A 16,156-nucleotide genomic window follows, 5' to 3' on the forward strand; every position below is an offset into this window, starting at 1 on the left:
AGAACGTGACCTTATTTGGAAATAGGGTCTTTGCAGCTGTAATTAGTTAATTTATGATGAGGTCATACTAGGTTAGGGCGGGTTCTAATCCAATCCAGAGACCCAGATAGACAGGGAGAACACCAAGTGATGACAGGCAGACCAAGGAATACCAAAGATTGCCAGTAGCCACTAGAAGCAAGGAAGAAGCAAGGAAGGATCCTTCTTTAAAGCCTTCAGAGAGAGTGTGGCCCTGCCAACACCTTGGTTTCAGACTTCTCCCCTGCAGAACTGTGAAAGAATAAATTTCTGTTGTTTTAATCACTCAGTTTGTGATACTTTGTTACAAAAGCCCTAGGAAACTAACACACAACCAATTTACAATTTGACAAATTTGATTAAACTCTCTCCCCTCAACCTAAGCTGTGCTTTCCTCACTGCTATTCTTATTTGTTCTCCACCTGCAAATTAGAACAGAGCAGAAAGAGCATAACATTGGATTCAAAAAAATATGATCTCAAACCTAGTCTCTATTTCTTAATAATAGTGTAACCTTGGAAAAGATGCTTAAATGTACTGAATTTTAGTTTCTTCATTTGTCAAAAGGAAATAATAAGGCCTCCTTTTCAGTGAAGATTAAATTAGTAATGTGATACCAAAACATTTAGTATAGTGCCTAGTGCAGGAGTACAGCATATGTTAGTTGTCTTGCGGTCTTGACTATACTGTCTGTCCTGTCCTATCTGTCCTATCATGTCGTCTGTCCTGTCATGTCCACATCTGTCCTGTCCTGTCCTGTCTGTCCTGTCATGTCCACGTCTGTCCTGTCATGTCCACATCTGTCCTGTCATGTCCACATCTGTCCTGTCTGTACTGTCATGTCCACATCTGTCCTGTCATGTCCTGTCCTGTCTGTCCTGTCATGTCCACGTCTGTCCTGTCCTGTCCTGTCTGTCCTATCATGCCCACATCTGTCCTGTCATGTCCACGTCTGTCCTGTCCTGTCTGTCCTGTCATGTCCACATCTGTCCTGTCCTGTCTGTCCTGTCATGCCCACATCTGTCCTGTCATGTCCACGTCTGTCCTGTCCTGTCTGTCCTGTCATGTCCACGTCTGTCCTGTCATGTCCACATCTGTCCTGTCTGTCCTGTCATGTCCACATCTGTCCTGTCCTGTCTGCCCTGTCCTGTCATGTCTTGTCTGTCTTGTCCTGTCTATCTATCTGTTCTGTCTTTAATTTCTTCATATGTAAAACGAGGGGCTCAGATAACATTTGATTTCTCTTATGCCCTAAAATCCAGTGAGTCTGATTCTCTGCCTGGATAATAAACACTGCATATTCTTTTCTACAAATTATGTTTATATGCAAAAAAGAAGCTATTGGCACAGAGTTGACAGGGGATGAATTCGAAGTTTCTTTTAGTATGCTATTCACATGTTCTGACTTGGCTCTCTTTTTAACTGACGTTTCTATGAAATGGCTGGTCAATGTTAGGGATATAATTTGAAGTTGTGGGAACAAGATTTTTTTTGATTGTGTCATGCGATCTATTTTAGGTGGACATTAATCTTGTGCCCTTGACTACCATTGCACTTGATTCAACTGCATGACCAGTCTGACCTACTGTATATTTGTAATAATAGTGGTAGCATCTGGCATTTGTACTATAGCACCTATTTGAAGTGCTGCCCTTCAGAGGAGCACAGGTGAAATTAGGATCAATTACTACCTGGGAAATTAGTTTTTTTGTCAAGAAAATAAAATGTTGCTGCATGTTGATCCATCTCAGAGAGTCACAGAGAAATCCATTCCAATCTAGCTCAGTATATGACGGAACAGTTTGTGATTCATGGCAATGACTCAGGAAGGCTTCTGCTTTGCTTTGTCGTGACACATACCTGTCCTTTGCTGAGGCATGGGCTCCAAATAGAAACTCAGGCCAATAGGGAGGTTCGAAGCTGCTGTCATTCTTAGTTCAGATGTATCAAAGCAGAGAATTAGGATGGTCTTTCAATGCACAGGCTCAAGGGAGTTGCTTGTGTTAAGAGTAGATAAATGGTCTACGGGAAAAGCCGCTTTGATGATGACAATATGATCCTCTGCTGTTTCCCAGAGGTTGGCAAAGCGTAACATGGGATGCGCTGCAGCTTAAAGGTTAAGAGCAATTAGAAACATGATAATCTGGATTCAAATTTTGGCTTCATCACTATCTATAATAAGACGTGGCAAACCTTTTCTGTAAAGGGCCAACTTGTAGATATTTTAGGCTTTGAGGGCCATACAGTTTCAGTCACAGCTACTCAACTCTGCCATTATAGCCAAAAGCAGCCATAGTCAATACATAAATGAGTGAGTGTGGCTGTATTCTAATACAACTTGATTTACAAAAACAGGTAATGGGTGAAGTTCTGCCTGTGGATTGCCGTTTGCCCACATCTGATCTATAGGCTCTTGCACTAATAAATTACTTTTATTCTCAAAGGTTGTTTTGAGGATTAAATGAGAAAATTTATATCATAAAACATTTACCATGTTCTTGGCATATAGTAAGCACTTGAAAATAGTAGTCTCTATTATTTTATTCAACTAATTGTATGTCATATAATTTAAGACATTTATTGTAAGATGCTTCTAGATTTCAGAGATGTTAAAAGATGATAAAAAGAGTCTCAGAACTGATGAAATTTGGTAAAGCAATTAATTATAGTAACAAGGCTATATTTAAGATTTTAAGTCATATTTTATCAGTGGTCATTTAAAGCTTCTTGTATAACATTTCTTTGTGATGTTCTTCTTGTCAGAGACACATGTCACGAACTCCTGGGTCACGTTCCATTACTTGCGGATCCTAAGTTTGCTCAATTTTCACAAGAAATAGGCTTGGCATCTCTGGGAGCATCAGATGAAGATGTTCAGAAACTAGCCACGGTGAGTTCTTTTCATTTTCAAGCTAAAAAAATGTTCTGTTGTGTACATTTGAAAGTAAAGAAAGCCGCAAAGTTATTAACTATAAATAATAATAATAATAATAATAATAATAATTCAGACACTTTGAAGAGGGGCTAGTAATTTTTTTCCTTCACGTGTTGTGTTATTTAGAAGCACAGCATGTTCTTGGCCTATTAACCACGCAAATATTCGTATTTCATCCTTCTAGTTCAGGAGTTGGCTAGATATAAAGGGCTAGGTAGTAAATATTTTAGGCTTGCGGGTCACAGGGCTCTGTTGCAACTACTTAGCTCAGCTTCTGTAATGCGAAAGCAGCCACAGACGATACCTAAATAAATGAGTGTGATTGTGTTCTAATACAACTTTATTTACAAAAACTGGTTCTGGGTCGGATTTGGCCTACAGCTTTCTGACCCCTGTTCTAGTTCAATGTTTATTTTCTAGAAATATTAGTAACAGAAAAGTATATAAATTTATGGTAAAGTAGGTGCTGTACTTGGGACTATCTCTTTGCTTAGTTAATGTGGTATGGTCATCAATAAGAAACTCAGGCTAAACAATTATTATAAGCACAAAACCTGAAAAAGATATAGTACAGGCGGTCCCTGGATTAAGAAGGAGTTCTGCTCCTGAGTCTTTAAGGTGAATTTGAACATAAGTTGGAACAGTTAGGTACAGTTAGTATCTAACATCAGTTAGTCAAATGTTTGTCTTAGTATACAGTATATAGTGTACCTTTCTATGAATAAGAAAATTAAAGAAACACTTCTAGATACACTAAAACATCTTTAACATAATAATACAGTAATAATAATGTTCTGATGCGCGTCACGAAGTAGCACCTGTTTGTTATTATGAACCATTTTATGGGCTTGGAATTTTTAATATAATAGGATTTACATGGTTCGTAACTACGGGTTGTATGTAAATTGGATGTTTGTAACCCAGTGACTGCCTGTAGATGCTGTGGTTACAGCGAGGTTCTTCTCAAAACAAGCAATGTGAGAGGAAAGTGATGTCATTATGTGGGCTGCTACCTTTAAGATGCTGAGGATCCAGACCTAGTTTTATTTTCATCTCATTTCAAAGAGCTCAGGGTAAGAAAGAGCAGGCTTAACAAACTCACATACCTCCAGGGACCAGTCAGCCCAAATGAGCAAAGTTACCAGGGGAAAAAAAATGGCATCTTAAGTTAAATCTATCTGACACAGATAGATACACATAGTTGGCTTATTAGACATGTAGGAATATTCTTTGCTTCTACCAAGAAATAAATTCTCTTAGATTTCTTAAAACACACAGTCCTTTCAGTATATCTTTTCTTTCCTATGTTTGGTAGAAATATTGGACCTGAAAAATATTTCTCTACTAAAGAAAAACAGCAGTTCAAGAACAATCTAAATGGTAACTGACCCATGGTGTCATTATGGGGATTAACAGGGGTTAGTGGGGATTGCGGTAAGCTAGAGAGAACATACCTCTTCTATGGCAGATGCCTGGTTCTCTGCTCCTGATGATGGTTGTCAAGTGGATATGCAGGGCCTTATGTTGCCAAATCTTCTAAAATTTTGAGAGATGCTGAAAATCTAGATTTATAAGTGAATTTAATTATTTTTAGATTTTGGCTCATTAAAAAACAAAACAAAACAAAACCTGTCACCACCATTATGAACTGAGAAAAATATGTTTATAGACTGAATCTGGCTCTCGACTGCCAATTTGTAACCTTTGCCCTAGGGTTTTCATCTTATATGTATTAGTCATCTATTGTTGTGTAACAAATTACCCCAAAACTTAGAGTCTTAAAACAGCAGTTATTATCTTACAGTTTCTGTGGGCCAGGAATCTGGGAGCAGCTTGGCTGAGTGGTTCTGGCTCAGGGACTCTCATGTGGTTGCTGGGCCTACAGAAGTTATGGAGATCTGCTTCCAAAATGGCTTGCTTATGTGGCTATTAGCAGGAGGCCTCAGTTCCTCACCATGTGGGCTTCTCCATGGGCTATATAGTACCATCATGACATGGCCACTGGCTTCCTCAGAGCAAGTGATCTGAGAAAGTGGGCGAGAGAAGGAAGTGTGATGCCCTTGTGATTTGATCACCTACTGTTCACTTTGGCCATATTCTGTTTATTAGAAGCAAGTCTCTAAATCCAGCCCACACTCAAGCACAGGAGAATTAGGCTCCACCTTTTGGAGAAAGGAGTATCAAAGAATGTGTGGACATACTTTAAACTACCACACAGTGTGTGCTGTTGCATAGTTCTCAACCCTTGACTCTGGCTTTAAACTCCAGGTTTTGGAACCTTTTCGATGTTTTTAAAATTTGCCTTGAAATTTTCTAGGTTCGTTCAATCTTTGACCCTCTAGAGCTTCTATTCTTGATCATGGATGAATACAGTTCTTACCCATCTGACTCTGAACAACCACAAACTGGATTCAGCTCTATCAGGCTCTGTGAAGAACTGACTGTGTGTGTTCAAAGAGAAGAGAAGGAATAAAATAGAGGTTTATAGATATAAATGTTGATGTATCCTAGTGAGTGCTATTATTTCTGCCTTAAAAATGATGAGAAAGCAGTTTTATTATCCCTTATTTTTACCCTCTATCAAATGATTCTAGAGCCCTGTTGGCATAAGTGGTTAAGAGCTATGGCTGTTAACCAAAAGGTCAGCAGTTGAACTCCAACAGCTGCTCCTTGGAAACCCTACAGGGCAGTTCTACTCTGTCCTATAGGGTTGCTATGAGTCAGAATTGACTCGACGGCAATGGGTATCAAACGATTCCACCATGTGTCTGTCAATTTGTCATACTGTTGTGGCTTGCGTGTTGCTGTGATGCTGGAAGCTAGGCTGCCAGTATTACAATACTACCAGGGTCACCCATGATGGACATTTTTCAGTGGAGCTTCCACACTAAGACAGACTGGAGGTCTACTTCTGCAAAAATTGGCCAGTGAAAACCTTATGAACAGTGTGGAACATTGTCTGATATAGTGCTGCAAGATGAGCCCCTCAAGTTGGACACACTCAAAATACGACTGTGGAAAAGCTGCCTCCTCAAAGTATAGTCAATCTAAAAGACCTTTGGCTTTCTTCATGTATGATGTCCTTGATGTTATCCCACATCTCATTTAGTCTTCAGTCGTTAGTGTTCAATGTGTCAAATTTATTCTAGAGATGGTATAGGAGTATATCCAAGTATGTATATAGGTTAGGCTGTGGATATTTTTACATACATATTTGTATGTACAGCAGGTATAATCATATATATACTAGAACACAAAGGGGGCACAGTCATAGAAGCTTCCAAGACACATCAAAACACATTGAGCGACCAAGATACTGGGGCTGAGTCCTGAGACCATGGTCTCGGGGGACATCTAGGTCAATTGTTATAACATAGTTCATAAAGAAAATGTTCTGCATCCTACTTTGGTAAGTAGTATCTGGGATCTTAAAAACTGTGAGTGGCCATCTAAGATACATCTATTGGTCCCATCCTGTCCAGAGCAAAGGAGAATGAGGAAAACAAAAGACACAAGGAAAATATTAGTCCAAAGAACTAATGGACCACATGAACCAGAGACTCTACCACCGAGAGCCCAGAATAACTAAATGGTGCCTGGCTACCACCACTGACTACTCTGACAGTGATCACAATAGAAGGCGCTGGACAGAGCAGGAGAAAAATGTAGAAAAAAATTCAAATTTACAGAAAAAACCAGACTTACTAGTCTGACAGAGACTGGAGGAACCCTGAGACTATGGCGCCAGACACCCTTCTAACTCAGAACTGAAGCCACTCCCGAAGGTCACCTTTCAGCCAAAGATTAGACAGGCCTATAAAACAAAAAATAACATATGTGAGGAACATGCTTCTTAGACTAATCAAGTATTTGATTACTTGACCAAATGGGCAACACCTGCCCAAAAAACAAAGAGGAGAAGGCAGGAAGGGACAGGAAAACCAGACGAATGGAAACGGGGAACTCGGGGTGGAAGAGGGGAGAGTGCTGACACATTGTGGGGATTGCAACCAATGTCATGAAACAATCTGAGTATAAAGTTTTGAATGAGAAACTAATTTGCTCTGTAAACTTTCACCTAAAGCACACGCGCACACACACACACACAAAAGTAGATGGATAGTTTCAGTCAAAATAAGAAACCTCTCTGGTTTGGGGGTCAGCAGGAAATGCCTGTTTACCACTTTGAGGGCCATGCTGAAGCCCAGGGTTGCCCTTTGTATTAGTTTTCTTTTGCTACTTTAACAAATTACCACAAACGTAGTGTCTTCAAACCACACAAGTTTATTATCTTACAGTTCGGTAGGTTAGAACTCCTACATGGGACCACTAGGCTCTGGTCCTTTCTGGAGGTTCTAGGGGAGAATCTGTTTCCTTGCCTTTTCCAGATTCTAGAGGCCACCTGCATTCCTTGGCTTGTGGCCCCACTCAAAATCCAGAAATGTTGCATCTCTCTGACCTTTCTTCAGTTGTCACATCTCTCTCTCACTGACTATAGCCAGGAAAAGTCCTCTTGCTTTTAGGGACTCATATGATTAGATTCAGCCCACCAGAAAATTCAGGATCTCTCTCCCTCTAAAAATCTATATACTGAATCACATCTGCAGAGGGCGCATATTCACAGGTTCTGGGGATTAGGGCACGGACATCTTTGGGGGCCACTACACCTTTGTTTCTATTTTCATACTTGAAAGAAAGAAGCTAATACTTGTATCTTGAAACCTATTTTTCTAGGGCCAGTAAATTTGTAGGATGAGTAAGTTTTCTTTAGGAACTTACATTCCTCAGCAGGATGCCAGTAACCTTGGCTTGGATTGCCCAACTCCAATAGCTAAAAACATTTCCATCTGTTAGAGGTCATTAGGTCACAAATCCTGTTTCTCTCTCTCTCTGACTGTTAGCTGTCATTTCCGTGAATGTACTTGCTTTTCTGCAAAAAACTGATTCAGGTCAACAGGTATCCTTTGAGTGGCTAAAAAGTCCTAGGCATCATGAGGTAAGCTTAGGGAAAAGACAGAGGTAATACTTGCTTCAAAGAACTCAAAATCCATTGCACAAAAACCCAGGAAACCCAGAGTTAATGGCATTTTTTATTCATATACATGCACAGATATGTAGAAAGGGTGGATTTAAGGGTGAATCTTCCAAGTGTGTGTGAGTGAGCTCTGAGTTCAGTGTTGGAGACTGGGATTCAGAACTGGTGGCAGGGATCCAGCAGAGATGTTCCTCTATATATGAGAAATAACTGGTGACAGGCAAGGGAGGGTCAAGTGTCCACCAAAGAAGCAACTCGTCTGAAATCTTGCAGTGGGTTTGTCATTTAAAAAAAAAGAAGGAGTGTAAACATGCAAAAGACTTTGAGTCTCTCCTAAATGCAGTGGGCATTTGTGTGTGTGTACATGAGTTTGGGGGGTGTGTCCCCATGGTTTGGCCTGATCTACTCTTTTCTCTTTTCTAATATTGCATGAGTCCCTACCCCAACTCTCTTTGGTTTTTGTCTCTCACCAGCCTTGCAGTTCTGTTTCTGAGTTTATAGACTGCCCGTGTACTTTCAAAATTGTTTTGTAGACCAAAGAGACATTTGGAAAGGTTTCTCCATGTGACGTGGAGAATGTGGAGGACAGACTCAGTGTGAGGAGGCTAGGGAGATTTTCCCTGAAATGATACTAAAACTTCTAGAACTATATCCTATCCCTCTGTTAAAATGGAATGTAAAACTGCTAGAAGATGCTTTTGAGAAAAAATACGGATTCCAGCCAGGTAATTTCAAAGTAAACCCTGGAATAAATAACCTGTTGGATAGCACACATATTAATGGCCCTCAAGCCATACACTGAAGCTCAGAATCCAATGTGATGAACCATTCACAAAGACTAAGAGATTGAGAGTTAAGAGTGGGAGGAGCGAAAATCCCTAGGGCGAGGGAATAGTAGTGGTTAGCGCAGCCTGTTCTCACCTGTCCGGATGAGAAATGGAGGTATTATTAGCTAATTTCCTCAAAGTTGTTTTCGTTATGTTCCCTGAAGAAGTACTGGAGGAAAATGAGAGATGCGATGTAACAAAGGAGAAGAATCCAGAGAGGACAAATGGAAAACCACAGAAATCACTCTTTCTGCAGAACAAAGAGACAGGCCATATTATTCTTTTAGTCTAGATGAGATTTGTATTATTAATGACTCTGTTTATATAGTGCCTGTTTTTCCTTGTTTAGTGAATTTAAGCATTTATGGAAAAGAGAGTCATGCCTAGTGAAAGCAGACACTTAATAAGTTTCTGCCATGTGCTGTGAAGAAAACCACCTCCACTAGGACTAATTGGCATCACCAAACTCTTTTTTGTCCAAAGCTGATTTTGAACTTCTGGGTCTGATCTCAGAGAGACCAGGCTATTGCCTATAGCTACTGCATCTCCTTGCTATATTTCTGCATGGTATTTATTTTGACGTTTTAATAACGCTCAGTTTTGAGAATGAAGCTATCTCCGCCGTTTTATGTGGGCAATAGTTTCTATTCCCTGAGAACCATTTAAATGAAACTCTTTTGTATCTGAAGAAATTGATGGTGATGCTTGGTAAATGTGTTTCAAATGCATTGTTACACATGTAAATAATTTGCCCTCTGGTGGATAATGAACAAGGCCACCGGTTTGGCAGCACTCCGTTCATACACATCATAGCTGTCCAGGGTCTGTGCATGATAGATATGCAAAAATATTCCCAAAAAGGGCTGTCTAGAATGTGCTATGAATTTGCGTCCAGCCATTTCCCACCGTAGTGCTGGTTTAAGTGGATTTAAAAGATCAGTGTCTACTTCAGGATTTGTACACTTAAATGACTTCAGGGGCTAGGTAGGTAACAAACATGTGTGAAACAGCCTGCTATTAAGACAGCAAAGGAGCACTGGAGCCTGTGGAGAACTGGAGAATATGCACTACCCCCGAAGGCCTTTAAATTAAAAAATTAAAACAAAGCCTTCTCTGATTGCGAATCAAGTCTGCAAGCTGAAACGGACCCACAGGCTCTCGCTTGCCAGCCCTCGTATCTGAAGTTAGATTATATGTTAGACTATACCGTCCTTGAGGGACAAGCCCATGATATCTTTATATCACATAGTAGGTACTGTTTGCTGAACAAATGAATATTTTCCCCAAAAAAAGATGGCTATTACAGTGATCACTTGTGATAAGTATCTTATTGCAATTGAGAGGTGACTGGTTTTGAGTTATAACTTTAAACAGTTAAAAACTTGATTATCATACATATGCACAGAGCATGTGTCAAAGATTTATTTAACTCATTAATGAGGGAAAAGCAGAATGGTAAGTCTAGTTCAAAGGAGAATTTGAGAGACTGAGAATATATAGTCACAGAAAGAAAGAATCCTAGAGTAAGAAGCAAAACGGTTTATGTCCTACAGGCAATAAAAACCATAACCTTGAGGTTATCTGTTCCACCAGGCTGAAATCATTTGCATGTCTAGTAAACAAAAATAATTTGCAATTTATCAAGCTTCACAAGAAACATCTAACTTTACAACATCTGGGCCCTAATCAATAGTAAATAGGAAGTCAGACAAAGGTTATATCCCCTAGGTCAGTGCTTTTCAAACTATTATGTGCATACAATAACCTGGGGGATCTTGTTAAAATGCAGATTCTGATTCTTCAAGTCTAGGGTGGGGTCTGAGACTCCACCTTTCTGACCAGCTCTCAGGTGATGCTGATACTACCAGGCCAAGGCTGACACTTTGAGTAGCAAGGCCCTAGAGAATCAAGTGACCTGTTAGACAGGTGGGCGGGTTAGATAATGCTTGAGTATGTTTTTCGAAAGGCACACAGTAATCTTTTAGCCTTATTTCCAAATTTTGGATTTTTTTTTCCTAAAAACTAGATTAATAGGCTATTTCCAGAAAATTTGTGCAGTGTAAATTCATCAGTTAGGGCTTCTCATGCAAGGCCTGAAAATGGATCTTTGCATCTACGAGTGCCAGGTCCTTGGTTCTGTTTGCTGTGTCTGCTCTCACTTTCCTGCTGTCTGCTATTGTGCAATATGACTTATATTATTAACTTCTACAGGAATTTTACAGAAACTTGCCGATCAGGTGAATTTAGGAACTAGTTCTAGAAATATACTGATGTTCCTTCCACCAAATGTTAAGGAATGGAAAGGGGTGTCTTTCACCAAACGGTGCAGCCCCTCCTATGATGCAGATGGCTTCAATTCGGTCTATTTACTTCTCACATCATAAAGGCATTTGAAGCAGACAAAGCTGTGCATCATCTGTAGTAGCAAGCAATCAGTATGAATACACCACAGATGTTTCCCAAGCAGACTAACCGGCCTCTGGCCCACCTGGAATTTTCCCTCTACGGAGAGTTTTAGGTCATCCATTCAGTTCTGTCGACCCTGAAACATGTTTACCTTCACCTGGTGATTGAAGGGACTCTGTCATGGGGTCTGGGTAATGATGATGAGGGAAGAGCCTTGGCCAAGGGTATTGAAGGAAAAAAGTAGTCTTCCCTAGAATGTATTCCCTGAACATTAACCTTAATAAGTGTTATTATGAGTTCTGTAAAAGAAGGGATCAGTGGGCAAGTATATTTGGGAAACACTGGATTAAATAAAGCAAATAGCTTTGTTTATAAAGTGTAGGACTTTCAGGGCCTTTAATATGATAATGTGCGAAGTGAATCTCCAAAAGTGATAAAAATAAGTTAACTTTCCAAGCTTAGCCTATTTCCCCATCCTAAGATGCTACTGTTTGTAAAACACGCCATTAATTTAATAGCAGCTTTTATTTTTTCCTGCCAGCAAAAATTTTTGACATAGTTTCTAAGACAAAGCTCCATTTTGGAAATGTTAAAATGTGAAAGAGCTGAACTTGAGAATTAAGAAAATACGTTATGTAGTCATAGAAGCCTCTTTTTATGGAATGCGTATTAACATCCCAAGCTGCTAATATTACAAGGACATACCAGCCTAGAATGTTTTTTGAAAGGGTGGAATTCATTATGAGCAGAGACCTGAACGCCAGTTAATTTTTTTTGCAGGAAAGACCCACCCAAAAAACCAAACCCACTGCCTTCGAGTCGATTCCGATTCATAGCGACCCTATAGGACAGAGTAGAACTGCCCCATAGGTTTCCAAGGCTGTAAATCTTTACAGAAGCAGACTGCCACATCTTTTTCCCATGGAGTGGCTGATGGATTCAAACTGCCAACCTTCATGGTTAGCAGCTAAACGCTTTAACCATTGTGCCACCAGGGCTCCTTGCAGGAAAGAATTGTCCGGAAATTAGTAATATAAGGTTCTGTTTGTACTTTCCTTTCTCAAAATAAATAATTTATTTGTTCCAAGTAAAAGAGTTTGCATTGATTGGGGGCTCTTGATGACTATGAATCAAGTGTGTTTGAATTTCCAGGTGTAACCAGTACTTTCTCATGTTGATATTGGCAATGAAAGATACAGCCAGTCTTAAACTAATAATTGACCACAATTCACATGAGAAGTGTAATTGGAAAGGTAACCTTAGTTTATGAATTACTAATTAATATTTTCCTCCCTGCTGAGGACATTAGTTTCCCAGTCTCTCACCTCTCTGACTACATGGCTTTGGGGGCTGGGAACCTTCGATGCTAAAAGATTTATGCCTAGCTGTAGTTCTTTCTGAACATGGATAACATTAAAAATGACCATTTTACCATCTCTACAGAAAGCTTGAAATAAGCCCCAGGCTTATTTATTCCATGTAGAGTCTTTGAACTAGTTCAGCTGTTTGGATCATTTGAAACAAAGCTGATGAAGAGCTGGAAGGAATGCATTTTTATACATTCTTAATTGAGATGTTTGGGTGGATGATCAGTTTGTGTGTTATTTCTAAGAGCAACTTAATTAAAAGTTAATAATATCTACTCCAACTCATTACTTTCACTTTTTTGTCTGCTGTGCATATGGAATAGTAGCCTTTTGCAAGGCACACTGTAATTCTTTAACTAGCCCCATAGAGCTTAACTTCTGTCCTTTTTCATTGTTTTCACCACTACCTTCTTTTGTTCTTTTTCTACCTATGTGCTCCAAGCTCACACTTCCCCATGACTATTACTCTCTTCTGAGGACTTTGATATTGTAGCTGAGGCTATTTTTCTCTATCCGTTTTTCGTATGTTTCACTTACTATGTTTATTGTTGCCATTATGAGGTGTTTGCCATCTATTTATATTATGATGAGAACACTGCAGTTATTTGGAATTAAAAAAAAAGTGCTCTCCATTGCTCACTATGTTTAGAAACAAATCCATTTGCAGTCCAGACCAGTTCTATATTTTTGTAACTCAAATCTTTCTTCGTTGTTTATAACTATATCCTAGGGGTCTCAGAGAGCCATCACATAACTGCAGATTAAAAAAAAAAAAAAGCTATTTTAGATATTTGGAGGCTCCTAAAAATAGACCTGCGTGGTGACTGTCCATTTTCTGTTCATGTGCTGAGTGGGTGCTGAACACAGCAGCACCACATTTGGCAGATGAGGTCTTGGCACTAATCAGAGCTTGACAAAGCTGCTGTTCACGATGTTTGATGGGCAGTATGTGATGTGGTGAGGCACTGGTAGTTCAGTGGTAGAATTCTTACCTTACATGCAGGAGACCTGGGTTCGATTCCCGGTCAGTGCACCTCATGTACAGCATCCCCCATCTATCAGTGGACGCTTGTGTGGTGCTAGATGCTGAGCAGGTTTCAGCAGAGCTTCCAGACTAAGAAGGACTAGAAAGAAAGATTTGGTGATCGACTTCCAAAAATCAGCCAGTGAAAACCCTATGGATCACAACAGTCTGATTTGCAACCAATCATGGGGATGGTGCAGGACAGGGCAGCGTTTCGTTTTGTTATGCATGCAGTCGCCATGTGTTGGAGTCTGAGTCAGTGGCAGCTTACAACAACAACATGTGATGTGGCGTGATGCGGTGGAAAGAGCTTGCACTTGAAGTTGGCACAGCTGAGCTTGAGTGCCAGCTTTGCTACTTCCTAATCATGTGCCCAGGGACAAACCACATAACTGTTTTTATACCTCAGTGTCTTCTATAAAATGGGGATAGTCTTCTACCACCGAGCATTAAAGTGAGGAACAAATGAAGTGAATTTTTTTTTTTTTTAAGTAAAAAGAAAGTTTTATTTGGCATATATTCAAAAGGACAAAAGTGGGAAGCAGACAAGCAGGCTGCTAGAGGCATGTCTGCCTGAGTCCAAAGAATATTACAGAATAGGTAAGAATGGGAAAACAGACAAGCATGCTACCACAGCCATGTCTGTCCGAGTCCAAAGAATATTACAGAATAGGCAAGAATGGGAAAATGGACAAGCATGCTGCCACAGCCATGTCTGCCCGAGTCCCTGAAGTGAAATATTTTTTGAGGTACGCTAGCCTGTTATCTACACCTTACCCAAGCATCTACCACCCATCTGTCTGTTTTGTCATCCTGTGGTGGCTTGCATTTTGCTGTGATGCTGGAAGCTACACCACCAGTATTTCCAATATCAGCAGGGTCACCCATGGTGGACAGGTTTCAGCGGAGCTTCTAGACTAAGACAGACTAAGAAGAAAGGCCTGGTGATCTACTTCCACAAATTAGCCAATGAAAACTTTAAGGATCACAACAGAACATTGTCTGACTCACTTGCTTTGCACATGTCATCAGGAAGGATCAATTGCTAGAGGAGAACATCATGTTTGGTAAAGCAAAGGGCCAGTGAGGTTGAGGGAGACCCTTAAAGGGATGAGTTGGCACAATAGCTGTAATGATGGACTTGAACATGCTGGCCACCATGAGGATGATGCAGGACTGGGCAGTATTTTCTTCTGTTGTCCATAAGATTGCCATGAGTTGGAGTCAACCTGATAGCAGCTATGTATATATCTATCTACTCAGGTATGGTTGTACTCGATCTATGTCACCATTACCCAAGAAATCCTAACTGCACCAGGATAACCTGTTCTGCCCTTTACCAAAGGAGCTATGTCGTTAGTTAAATAATTTCAAAGTCATTTCAAGCCCCCAAATTCTCTAGTTGTTCATCTAGAGCTAACTCCCTCTCCCTATGATTCAAAAATCCTGACATTGAGGCCTTCTTACTTTTTCTTCTCAAAGTAAGCTAGAATGTATTCATCAAGCACAGAACATTTCTGCAGTCATTTTCATTTCCATAAAGATGTATAAAGGAGTTTTCCCGTTTCACTACAATAGGGTAGGCTCTCAAAATCTTAGACTTCTATTAACAGAAATATCTATAGTGTAATTCCATTTATAGCAAAAGCTGGGAGAAGATGGTTGGGATTTTTTTATGAGTAGAATAGCAGAGGAAATGTTATATCAAACTGTAGGAATTTAATTACCCCACTCCACAAATGTAGCTTTCAAATAAAGGAATCAAAAGGATTTCCAAAGCTATTCTTCTTGACTGTGATATAAAAACCCGGCATACATTTAATAGACGTAAAATGTATTACTGTACGTTGTGAGCTGCCACAATGAGTGGTAGCACAGTAAGAAACACGACATGAGATTGAACACATAGTGATTAAAAATCTCTTTGCTCTCTTCTTAAAATATTGCAATTTACTTTGAGTTTTATATGCTTGTCACCGTAAGGATGGGCTTTTCTGGTATATTTCTGATGGGTGGATTTTACAATGAGGAATGGTCTCCCAGAAAATGGAAATGCTGTCATTTGAGGGCTTAAATCCAAACTAGGTGTGAGTAAGAAATGCTGTTATGGTTGGGAGGAATAAATCACTCAGGGGGCCTCATCATTCTTTTCAGGATCTGAAAGACTGTCCTTTACAGTGTCCATAAAAAATCATTCCCTCAGCAATGAAAGGGGGGCTGATACAATCCCTAAGTTGGAACTCCTTTATTGAAAAGTCTTTACAAAAACCTTTTTCTTTTATTACAAAAGTGACACATATTCGGTATAGAATTTTTTTAAAAAAATGGATAAATGACGAAAATAAAATAAAGATCATTTGCAATGTCACAGTAGTGATACCCCTGTTAACATTTTGGTATAGCCTTCTAGATTTTCTGAGAAGTCATTTTGCCACGTTCAAATAAGAACTTAGTAAAAGGGAGTGCCCGGCACTGGAAAAAGGAGCAACAATGTGTTCAGCCATTTATCAAACACTTATGCTGTCAGGAGAGACTTTATTTTTT

The 16,156-nt window shown here is 39.7% G+C and overlaps 1 protein-coding gene and 1 non-coding gene across 2 annotated transcripts in view; both read left to right on the forward strand.

Annotated features, from left to right (window-relative positions):
* Nucleotides 1–16,156, forward strand: part of TPH2 (tryptophan hydroxylase 2) — a 132,836-nt gene that overhangs the window by 70,081 nt on the left and 46,599 nt on the right. The window contains exon 8 of the mRNA XM_004386453.2: nucleotides 2,782–2,908. Within this exon, the coding sequence (XP_004386510.1) occupies nucleotides 2,782–2,908 (127 nt within the window). The remainder of the gene's footprint in view (nucleotides 1–2,781; nucleotides 2,909–16,156) is intronic.
* Nucleotides 13,551–13,621, forward strand: TRNAV-UAC (transfer RNA valine (anticodon UAC)). Its single transcript has one exon. It is a non-coding gene; the product is annotated as a tRNA-Val (tRNA).

Source organism: Trichechus manatus, unplaced genomic scaffold (genome assembly GCF_000243295.1).
Source record: "Trichechus manatus latirostris isolate Lorelei unplaced genomic scaffold, TriManLat1.0 scaffold00164, whole genome shotgun sequence".
Lineage (NCBI taxonomy): Eukaryota > Metazoa > Chordata > Mammalia > Sirenia > Trichechidae > Trichechus > Trichechus manatus.